This window comes from Erythrolamprus reginae, chromosome 1, assembly GCF_031021105.1.
Source record: "Erythrolamprus reginae isolate rEryReg1 chromosome 1, rEryReg1.hap1, whole genome shotgun sequence".
NCBI classification, from domain to species: domain Eukaryota; kingdom Metazoa; phylum Chordata; class Lepidosauria; order Squamata; family Dipsadidae; genus Erythrolamprus; species Erythrolamprus reginae.
Window position 1 is genome coordinate 146,870,348 of NC_091950.1, and position 11,870 is coordinate 146,882,217.

An 11,870-nucleotide genomic window follows, 5' to 3' on the forward strand; every position below is an offset into this window, starting at 1 on the left:
TACTTTAACACTGAATATGTTAGAATATGTTAATAGTATAGCCATGCAATCACATTAAACAATGAATACATTTTCATTGTTTAACAATGAATTCATGTAATTGTCTTAGGATGGAGACAAACAGTATCTATGGTAGGATAATAATTTATTGTGCATTAAAAAAAATGCTTAAGAAGCCTTCAAAGAATGGACAGATTCATGCTGTACGTCCAATGAAGTAGACTTGATGTTGCAATAAAATATGTTATTATATTAAATAAAATGTATATAAAATATAGTACTCCTATAAAGTGACATGCAGCCCCTTGCCATTTTGCTATCATCTTTTGCAGCACTCATCTTCTGGAATACGTCTCTATAAACCCAGGATTGAGACATGAACTTAGGTTTTATTTTATTTTTATTTATTTATTTTATTAGTCATACAAATATAGTATTGTATTGTAGTATGTTTAACATAATATAAGTATAAAGTAGAGATAGAAAAGATAAAAAAGACATTAGGACAGGAACGGAAGGCACAAAGGTGCACTTATGCACGCCCCTTAATCACATGCTTTCGATCTTGTAAACCACTTCTAGATTATTTAACAAAAAGTGGTATATAAACTTTTTAAGTAAAATAATTAAACGTTTACAGAACTAACGTACCTCAGTGGATAATCATCTGAGTAAATATGTAGGGGAGGGATGTGGGATGCAGGGGAGAGAAAAACATATATGTTGCCCTGAATTCCCAGGGGAAATGAAGAAATAAAAATGAAATGGAAAAGTAGACCTTCATGATGGGATGCAGAGAGATAAGGTAACTGACATCAGTATCAATTGGTGTAGGTTAGCAAAATACTTCACAAATCTAGACAGAGGAGACGATGAAGCAAATGTGCCATTGCAAAATTTAATTAGAAATTGGCCTTCTCCGGGTCCCGTCGACTAAACAATGTCGTTTGGTGGGCCCCAGGGGAAGAGCCTTCTCTGTGGCGGCCCCGGCCCTCTGGAACCAACTCTCCCCGGAGATTAGAACTGCCCCCACCCTCCCTGTCTTTCGTAAACTACTCAAGATTCATTTATACCGCCAGGCATGGGGGAGTTGAGATAGCTCTTCCCCCTAGGCCATTACAAGTTATGCCTGGTATGTTTGTGTGTATGTTTGGTTTTATAATAGGGGTTTTTAGTTGTTTTTTATTATTGGATTGTACATGTTGTGTTTATTATTGTTGTTAGCCGCCCCGAGTCTGCGGAGAGGGGCAGCATACAAATCCAATAAATTATTATTATTATTATTATTAATGATGTAAACTCTTGAAACAATCAAAGCCCTGGACTAAAATCTGTGGTTATATTAAACGAAAGAGATTGCAGAGGACAAAGGATTCACGCAAGACACATGCGTTGACCTACAGCAGACTGTTCCCACTTCCATATCCTTTCCCCCCAAATGTGACAGGAGAGCAGCAGATTCCCCCTGAAACCACTTTGCTAGGAAAACCCAGGCCAGGGGGCCACATGAAGCTGAGGTTGCCCGATCTGCCCGATCTAAGGTTCTTTGAGGGTGATTTCCTCTAGGCAACCGATGTGTCCCTTCTCTGGCTTGAAGGAATCAATCTGCTCATTCCTCCTAACTACCCATCACCGGCTGGTCTGCCCATGGGCTCCTTCTCTCGCTTTCCCTTCCATTATGCAGGCTGTGTTAGGGAAATGGATTGTGGCGCTGCCTTCAAGTCGTGGTGGCCAAGGAGCTGCGCAAATGGGCAAGCAGGAGACAGCAGATGGAGGGGGAGGCAGCACAGGAAACTCATTTACCCAGAGTAAAAATAGGCTGGGAAAAAATGTGACATTTATTAAGTACAATTGTGGAAGAAAGGTCATTGCCAGCCCCAGCATCAAGATGGGGTACTGCTGATTATACAGCTGGGGAATGAGGCAGCAAAGCCAGGCTGAACAACAGCAGCTGGGGAGAAGAAGGGGGAGGGCAGGGAGAGAAACAGAAATGTATGTGTGTTTGGGTATTGCTGCTGTTGCTGATTTGTTTTGGGGGGTTTTGTATTGGGGGGGGGGGGGGAGTGCTTGAAGCCTAAAATGCACCAGCAGTGACTCTTGCTGTTCCACATGAGATGCTTCAGTATCAATATCTGCCTACACCCACTCTGACCGATTCCACTTTCTCAGCCTTCAAGCCCCAATCAAGGCGTTGCTTAAGGAAACCCAAGCAAAGAGACCTACTGCATCACCACCAGTTTCTTTTGAAATTCTGGAGAGCGCAATCCTTTAACCGGTGGGCTTTCCTCTGTCAGAATTGCAGCTCCCCTGGCTTTTTCCATTCCTGTTCTCATCTAAACCCTTTGGACACCACGCATTGCAAACCCGTCTTGCGGAGTTACATAGTTCCAGCGTATTCCTCACTTCCACCGTAGTTGTGGCTGGATGTCGCACATCCCGGATACTTTTTATTTCTCCCCTCTCATGGCTTTCAAAATACCAAGGTCAAAGAAACTGGACGTGAAGGGGGGGGGGATTGGCAGATCTACTTCACAACCTCTTCCAGGGAGGGAGTTAAGACCAGCCGCACGAAATCTAAAAAGAAAACAATTGCCCTTGCCAAAGAACCTTTGACATTGACTTCCAATTTTTTTTTGGGGGGGGGGGGGGGGGAAATACATTAGCTTCCCCTCCAAGTGCTGGAAGTGGAATCCATGCAGAGCAGATGCCAGCTGGGTAATTGTTCTTTTAGAGTTGGTGCACACTTGGTGTGGCTGAGCTTATTTCCTCCAGCACGTCTCCATAAAAGTTCATTTGCGCTTCCCCCTCTTTACCGCTTCCTTGTCACCTGCCTTGATAGCCTCTCCACCTTGTTTCTGCGAGATGCTTTGCCTTCCAGCATTCCACGGAGGAAAAATGCAGTCTAGCCCCAACGGGAAGCATACTGGCTTGTCCTGTAATGGTCATTGAATGTGTGTGTGTGTGTGTGTGTGTGTGTGTGTGATGCATCTATTTAAGAAAATGAGTAATGCGAAGTTCAGATCCACTCGTAATGCAGATGCTTCCAGGGCAAGAAATAGAAACATAGAAGACTGACGGCAGAAAAAGACCTCATGGTCCATCTAGTCTGCCCTTATACTATTTCCTGTATTTTATCTTATAATGGATATATGTTTATCCCAGGCATGTTTAAATTCAGTTACTGTGGATTTATTTACCACGTCTGCTGTTAGTTTGTTCCAAGGATCTACTACTCTTTCGGTAAAATAATATTTTCTCATGTTGCTTTTGATCTTTCCCCCAACTAACTTCAGATTGTGTCCCCTTGTTCTTGGGTTCACTTTCCTATTAAAAACACTTCCCTCCTGGACCTTATTTAACCCTTTAACATATTTAAATGTTTCGATCATGTCCCCCCTTTCCCTTCTGTCCTCCAGACTATACAGATTGAGTTCATTAAGTCTTTCCTGATACGTTTTATGCTTAAGACCTTCCACCATTCTTGTAGCCCGTCTTTGGACCCGTTCAAATTTGTCAATATCTTTTTGTAGGTTAGAAAACATACACATAAGTTAACAACCAAAACAGCCGGCTGGAAAGTGTTGCAAACTGGTCCTGAAGGGGTTAATGGCTAAACCAAATGTTTGTCTTCCAACGCCTGTGATCCATTGCGGCTGCACGGGGACTGGGGACAGGATGAGACCAAAGCAGAACACTTCCCTAAAAATAACGCATGGCTGCCAGGGAATCTCCTCTCCAGGAGCATACAAAGGACCGATTGATTTTCCCGGCACAGACCAAACAGCGGTTGGTGTGTGTGAGTGTGTGCGTGAGTGCGTGTGTGGGGAGGGAAGTGGGTGAGGAAGGACCCCTGCTTAGCACTGTTTGAGGAGCCTGAGCCACTGAGTCCACGCACAGATGCCTTCGCAACATCACCAGGAAAGAGGTGGTGCAGGGTAAGTGGCGAGGTTCCCCTTCTCGTAGCCTGTTCCTTCCCCATGCGTCTCAGAGAGCAGGCGGCCAGCGAGGCTCAGGAGCGGGCAAAGCCCGCTAAGATTTACTACACAGGCTGGGCTTTACTGCGCACAAGATGCTTACGCTGGGGAATCTTCCCAGCGGCTCTTTAATTTGCCATCCCATAAAGAATGTGAATTTGTGACGCTAAATAGAGGGGGATCATTTACCAAGCACGGCTCTTACTTACAGGTTCTTTAAAGGGGATTCATCAGGAAAAGACTGGCGCAGCAGTCGGCTTAGCAGCAAAGTGGTCACAGCGATGACCGTAAGTAGCAGAAGAAGCAGCAGCAGCTGCGCTTCTTCCGAAGGGAACCTGGACCCTTACAGTGATCTTCTTGCACCTTGCTACTACTAGGCACATAGTCATCTTCCCCATGCCCTACACCCATTCATTTCTAACCATAATCCACCACCTCCAAAATAACCAAGAGCAGAAATTAATACTCCAGCTAGGATGGCCAAAAAAAGTAAAGGGAATCTCTCATCCCCATTACCCTCCTACCTGTCCTCCTAAAGCCACTCATTACCCAATACATGTCTTTGGCCCAGGGATTCCACGGATGGGACATTTCCTTCCCTCAACGGCTTCCCACAACATGCAGTGCGCCCCAGAGCTGTGTAAAGTCTTCTGCTGCATCAGAGCAGACATTAGTTCTGAATCAGACATTTAAATCTCGGGGCCAAAGGACACCTTATCTAAGGAGAACCATGACTAGATTTCCTAATAATAGTGTTGGTTGGTTGTTTCATTGATTGATGGTGTTTTAATGAAATGCAGCCTCAGGAGCTGCCAATTTCTCTGGACCGGCGCTTGGGAAAAGAACGGGAGACTTAATTCATTGCATCAAGGAAAGGGGAAAAAAAGGAATAAACTCCTTCCTGATCGACTGTTGGCCCCACAGAGGGGAAATGCACGCCAGAGAAATTTCCTTTGTGGGGCCAACAACAGCTGGATTGAAGGGCAGATCTGGACCAGGAAAACAGAACGAGAGGCGTGTTAAACACCCTACTTGGTCCTCCTCTCTCAGTGCTGAAGAAATTGGCAGGCTCTGGGGTTGCATTTCAAGAATAACAACCATTTCAAGTAAATAATCAGGAGATCCAGACGCACAAATGTGAAGCCTGAGGAACTGGGATGGTGGTTTGTCTGAGCGGGCAAAGCTTAATCTGACCAGCATGCATTTTTATGCAATTTCATCTCAGTATTTTGATGGCAGGCTGGTGCGTCTCAAATTCATACTTCGTACTGCTGATTCTTTCCCCCACTCCAGCCAGGGGTTCCGACACATGGGGCTAATGTAACCAAGCACTTTAAACAACCATTGATAACTCTGGGCCAAAGTTGTCATCTATCTTTCACCAACTCCTGCCTTGTATTCCTCTTCCAAATCTGACATGCACTTTCACAGCAAAGACTTTTGAGACCAGATGACAACAGCAATTCGGGAACCTAAAAGCTGATCTTTGACCCACCAAGCATGTGTGCTTATTATGCATATGCATGGGTCATTTTTCTCCCCATCTCTCCATTTATATTTCTTCTTATTCGGCACATTCCTCCTTTTAACCCCCGCTCCCTCCCCACCCCGGCAATATGCACACAGTGATCAGAAGGCAAAGCAGTCTCCCGTGTCCGCAGGAGAGAAGCAGCTCATTTCCAGAGTCATTATGGACTGAAAAGGGTCCCATCAGGTATTCCGCCCGCTCAGCACATTTATTTCCCCAAACCACAGCGGGGATTTGTGATTTTTCAGACCCAATATCAAGCAAGCACAGGGCTGGCTCATTCCACCCAGTAGGAAGCTTCTCAGATAATGCAGTCAATGCCATGCCAGAACGTGCCAAGAGAGAAGATGGCAGAGTGACTGCCCTACCTTGGCCTGGACAATAGCCACTGCTACAATGGCCATGGAACTGGGAGCCCAGTTTGTTTGAAACTGGGAAAAGCCCTTAAGGAGCAGAGCCCTGAAAAAATGCAGGCATCCCTAAGCGTATTCGGTACCCATCTCATATTCTTGGAGAGGGGCGGCATACAAATCTAAATAATAAATAAATAAATAAATAAATAAATAAATAAATATCTTTAAATAGCTGAGACTTTATGGTCTTCTCTTGCAACTTACAGGATTATCAGCTCTTGCTTCCTGCCCCATTCCTCATTCTCAGTGGCTACCCATTCAAACAAAGTAAGAGTTATTCAGGGGGTTCCTATAATGTCCAGCCTGCTTTGCCTAGGTCATCCTTTTTTCCCTTTTTGTATATCACCTCCTGCATATTTCATCCAGTGCCCCAAGTGCCCAGATGTTTGGGTAGCACTTGTACCCCATCTGTTCTTCTTTTTCAGGCTGATGCTTAAGATGTAACCTCAGCCTTGGCACAAACTTGGGTACTGACAAGACATTAATTCCAAAAATTAAAAAAAGCATGAGAAGAACACGGGGAAGTCAGAAGAGATACTCACCACGGTGAAGTTTTCTGCAGAGCAATTCTCGCCACCAAAACTGCAGTTCTTCAGCATGTCATCCAGTTGGTGCCCAGTGCGGTTGACAATGTCACCCATGTCCGGGTCAGGGTAGAGCAGGTCAGAGGCCTTGTGTCCATCACGGTCCTTGGGTGGCAATCCAGTCATGTTGGCTAGGTGAAAGATATCGGCATCTGTAAGCGCCGAGTGACGGAAACGGTTGATGTTGCAAATGGTGACGGCTGGGAAGACCATCTTTTGGGCAGCCTCCTCGCCCAGGGTGGTGACATGTGGATGCTCCAGGTAGAAAAGTGCCGACCGAGCTGCCTGGTACAAGAAAAAGGCCAAAGAGGCCACGAAGGCAAGTGCCCAGAGGACCTGCCGGACCCCCAGTCGCCCCGAGCGGCAAATGTGAGCCAGGCCGTGCAGGGTGCTGGTGCCGGCAAAGGCGGCCAGGTCACGACGGTGCGGCCGGCTAGACTCCTCTAGCAAGCTCTCCTTGTCCCCTTCCTCTTTCGCCGCCTGCTTCTCATCCTCCTCTGCAAATTTGATTTTGCAGACAATCTCAATCGGCATCTGTGCCGAGGCACCAGGCAGCACGCTACCTCCCCAGTGAGGGGAGGCAGCGGGAGCCTGAGGTGCCCCGCACCGGCCGCTTAGCCCTGGCTGATGCAGGACGCCCCTAAATTAGTAAACCCAACCAGGGAGGAGCGAGGAGGAGGACTGGGGAATCGGGGGGCCCCAGTCTCTCAGAAGCCTCTGGACGCAGCTTTCCTCTTGTCTCAGGAGTGATCTTCTGGTGCTTCCGTTGCCTTATCTGCACAAGCCCGGCTGTCGGAGCTGCCCGCCGCTCCCTGTGCCGCTGTGTGCGCCGCCGCTCCTCTGCACGCCCGGTTAAGACCCCACTAGATACAGGCAGCATTTAGGCATCATGTGCTAATAAAATCCAGGGGATGCTTAATAATTCAAGGCATGTCAACATTATTTCATCCTCATTTCAAAAAAAAAAAGGGGGGGAAGCAGGGTGTAGTTGGAGGAGAGCTAGTGGAAGAGAGTGAGCAGCAAACGGGAGCCACCACTCCAAAGTGATGCTCGAGCCACTTGTTTGAATCACTCGCAAGCTGGCAAAAGTCCGTGTGGAGGCGAAGGAAGCAGAGAGATCGAGGCTGCCGCTGATATTGATGCTGCCGCCGCTGCTGCCGGCTTGTGGGAGCTCCTCAGACTCTCCTCCCCGGCTCTCACTCCGTGCCTGGCACCCGCTTCCTCCGTGGGAGTCCCTTCACTGCGCCCGAAGCTTAATTCCTCCTACCTTCCATCTCCGCGGACCCCCTTTCCCGACGCCTCCTCGCCAACCCGCCGAAGAAGAAGCAGAAGAGAGCGTGGAAAAGTTGTGAGGGATGGCAGAAGGGCGGGAAAAAGGAGCTCCTCGCGCGTCGTCGGCCGGCCGGCCGGTCCCGGGTCCTATGGACAGCGGCGGCACATACACACACACACGACAAACTCCTCACTCCCGCTCGGGAACTGTCTTAATTGGAAGAAGGGGCGGCGGAAGGAGAAAGCGGAAGCGAGGAGGAGAGGCGCGCGCTTTCCTCCTCCTCCTCCTATTGATCCCGCTCCCCCACGGAACAAACAAGAGGCCAAAAAAAAAAAAAGTGAAAAGGCTTATTGATCGGCGGGAGGGGAGCGCAGCTGCCGGGGAGGAGGGCGCGCGCGAGCGACGAGGAGGAGGCGGGATGAACGGCGCGCAGCTCGGGACCATGGCGTTGTCTCCCCCTTCCCCCAGTTCTGCAGCGCGACACACACACACATACCCCTTCCAAACTGCATGACCGAGTCTCTCTGTCTCCCCCCCCCCCCCCCGTTTCCCTCGGCTTCTGAGGCACTTTAATGGCGGGGTTTTTCAGTCCCTCCCACCCGGCCTGTGTGGGAAGCCAGGCTGAGGGGAAACCCCGCCGGCAGCTGCGCTTGGCGCGGGACCAGAGCTCGAAGCGCTCCTGGCCTGCGTGAGGCAATGAAAGGATGCCCGTGGGGCGGGGTGGGCAGAGCCGTTCAGAGGAGGAGGGCGCCGGCAGAGAATAGCAGGCTCACCGGCCGCCACGCCAACAAGCAGGTGTTGCGCGGAGGCGCGAACGGTGTTGTGTTGTGCGAGGGCGAAAGGCAGGCTTTACCCACAAAGTTGTGGGAAGGCGACGCCCAGCCCCTGCTCCCGAAGGCGGCTCGGAGGCCAGGCCGCGAAGCGAGCGTCGGAGGTTCTTCGAAGGCCAGCCGCTCTCCTCAGGACGATCAGCGTTGAGGAGAACGGAAGTCAAAAATCGGGGTGGGGATCCGGCCATTACGGTGCCGGTTTCGGAAAGCGCCTCGCCGTTAAATGCACGGTTCAAAAGTTGCTGGTATACTGGTATAGCGGCGAACCAAAGCGGTTATAGTTTAAGTCGCTTCAAGATCTTTTCCAAAACTGGATGCTGAGAGTATTTGAGAAACAAATATTGTACTCTCAGCATCACTCTTAAGTGTCAGCTGTTCTAGATTATCCGAGGCTCGAATAATAAAAGATTTGCTGCTTTAATTTTTGAACGCTTGCCGCTGACCTGGAAATCTTACCTTATATGTTAAGTTATATATTGCTTGTACACAGCAGGCTAACCTTGGTATTTACACTAGGCGTAGCACTGTTATTGATGGCTGGGAAAGTGTACCTTTTCCCCCCTGCTCTTTTTGGTGTCTGGAGGCTGCAGTGGAGGGTAATCAGGCAAGTAGATGGGTTTACTTTAAAAAAAAAATACATTTACAACTTTAGATACACTAAAATCACTGAAAATGTAATCGTTTTATTTCTTTGGATTTTCACCACAAGTCCTAATGTTCATCAATTTGCCAATTTTGGGAGTGGCAAAAGTGTTTTGAAGCTTGACTGATTACAATACCAATACCCATCACCACAGTTCCTCTGAAGTTTAGTACTCCAACCATATTAAGCCAATTAAATTATGTTCTCAGGGCTTCCTTCAATCTCACATTTATCTTTCTGATCTATCAGTTGACAGTTCTGAACATCTCACTGAGTTAGGAAACTCATAAAAGACCATTTTCATTTCCATCATCTCTCTCTTTCTCTCTTTTAAGACTTCCCTCTATCTTTGCAAGCAAAATATCCTTAAGCTACAATTAAGACACTAAGCAAAGTAATATACACAAAGACAATGCAAGGAACTTGGGGGGCTGAGAAACGGAGTTTGGAATAGACTCTTCACTTGTGCCAGTAGCTTCAGAATTTGCATAAAGACTGAGCAAATGCTGCTACAGGACCAAGAAAGAATTCACAATTTCTGCACAAACCAGAAAGAAGACACTATGGAAAGCTGAAGTTGCCATTAGCTCCTCCATGAACATATCTGTATAATATGCACATTTCATTTATGAAGTTGCAGTATTTAAAACCAGGTGTTTAATACACAGATGAAACAGCCCTGGATTTGTTAGCAAAAAGATGAATTTTCAATTTTCATGGCAATAGAGGCCTCTCAGTATTACAGTATCTGCTTGAAATCATAAGTGTGCCCCACCTGCCATCAACTGTGATTTATTTTTTCCCAGAGTTCCCAGACAGGCTTGTTCAACCTAGTCCTTCTAGAAATAAATAAGAGCCCTGGTGGTGCAGTGGTTAGAGTGCAGTACTGCAAGCTATTTCTGCTGATCACTGGCTGACAGCAGTTTTGCAGATCGAATCTCAGTAGGCTCAAGGTTGACTTAGCCTTCCATCCTTCCGAATTCGGTAAAATGAGGACCCAGATTGTTGGGGGCAATATGCTGACTCTCTGAAAACCGCTTAGAGAGGGCTGTAAAACACTGAAGCAGTATATAAGTCTAAATGCTATTGCTAAATGTTGGGATTGCAATACTCAGAATTTCCGGTCATGCTGGTTTGGAATTCTGGAGTTGTTGTTCCAGCACATCTGGGGGTACAAGCTGAAGAAACTTGGGCTAAAATAGTGCCACGCCAAGCAAGAAAACAGCTGGTGAGAAGACTTTAAAGCAGTCAAAGGAATAAATCCCATCTGCATAGCTTTTAAACCTGGCTACAATCACCTTTGTGTTCACCTTTGCCTCTGAAAGATCCCTTATGCTGACTCAGAGAAACACCCCTCCCTCTTCAAGGCACTGGCCAGGGGCAGCACTAGCGAGAGCCAGCAGGAAGCTTTGTAGCAGTGGCTCTGCGCCCTGTGCCACCTTGGATCTGGCACACCACCTCCACTCTCTAGGTCCTCTATCCTAATTCAGACCCAGCCAATTGCATGCCCAGCCTCGTGTTTAGAGAAAACAAAATTTGGACTCCTGTTAATTTTAATCGACTTGAAGAGACTGTAAAGCCCAGCTGGGTTAAAGCATGAGTCTTATGTCAAGCAGAACACCCTGAACGTGTGGCAAAGAGGAGGGGGTGGCGGTGCCCTTCCTATGGTGCTTGTTATAGCAGCCAGGTCAGGCTTACAACGAGGGTGGCAGGAGCACACTGCCTTTGGGAGATGTGGGATGACAAGATGTCCAGTCCAATTACACATGTGCCATCAAAAGATCTGGGGCAGCCTCATGGCTGGTTCCTCTGCAGTCTGTTCAGCTTCTTGAACATAGAAGGATAAGAAGAAGCAACATCTGGCATTTGGATGGCTGGAAGCAGAAAGGACAGTGAAGAAAGAATGTGGGATGTAGCCACAACTTACATCAGCAGCAATAGTGAGGCAATGGGACATCCATACACTCATATCTGCATTATAGCTATTTTACTAGACCAAAAAATAGCGAGATTCTGAACTACATCAAACTCCAAAATGCATGAAACACCAAAGAAGCACCTGCAGGCCCAAGTGGATGGGTGTTCTTATTGTGATGTGCAATGTGCTTCTTAATGCAAAAGGGCATTTTCTTTTGCTCTGTATATATACTGCACGTACCACTCAATATGATATGGCTGTGAGTGTATGTGCGTATTTGTGTTTGATACACCTTTATAAATATTTATGTTTGATACACGTCTCATTTAATTGTCTGGACATTATTTATACCTGAGCAAATATGAGCCAAGATGTAGCATTCTGCTTAAGGGATGAAGCTGTGTAGTCTACATAGGTAAGCTGTTGTAATGTTTTTCTTTGGTCCTTTGTGCCAAGGTAATTTGGGTGTTTTTCAACCAGATACTGTATATGGGTTTAGGTTATTATATTCCTCTGAATGATGTACTGTATATGCTGGAGTTCGCATGCCTCCCATTGCCGCTGAACAAGGAAAACATTCAAAATATTTCAAGCATTAAGAATATGAAGAAACCCCATTTCTTCATTATCTAGATTTCTTCAAGTATGGATTAAACACAAACCAATCAGCAATATGCAACCTTCTACCCTATGCATTCTCACACTTT

At 47.1% G+C, this 11,870-nt stretch overlaps 1 protein-coding gene across 3 annotated transcripts in view; it reads right to left on the reverse strand.

The window, feature by feature from the left end:
- Nucleotides 1-8,054, reverse strand: part of ASIC4 (acid sensing ion channel subunit family member 4) — a 168,124-nt gene extending 160,070 nt beyond the window's left edge. For all 3 annotated transcript variants that reach the window (XR_011556892.1, XM_070728583.1, XM_070728575.1), the window contains exon 1: nucleotides 6,458-8,054. Coding sequence is in view for 2 of the 3 variants with exons in the window: in XM_070728583.1 (XP_070584684.1) it covers nucleotides 6,458-7,033 (576 nt within the window). In the remaining variant the exon portion in view is untranslated. The remainder of the gene's footprint in view (nucleotides 1-6,457) is intronic.
- Between the last annotated feature and the right edge of the window lie 3,816 nt (nucleotides 8,055-11,870).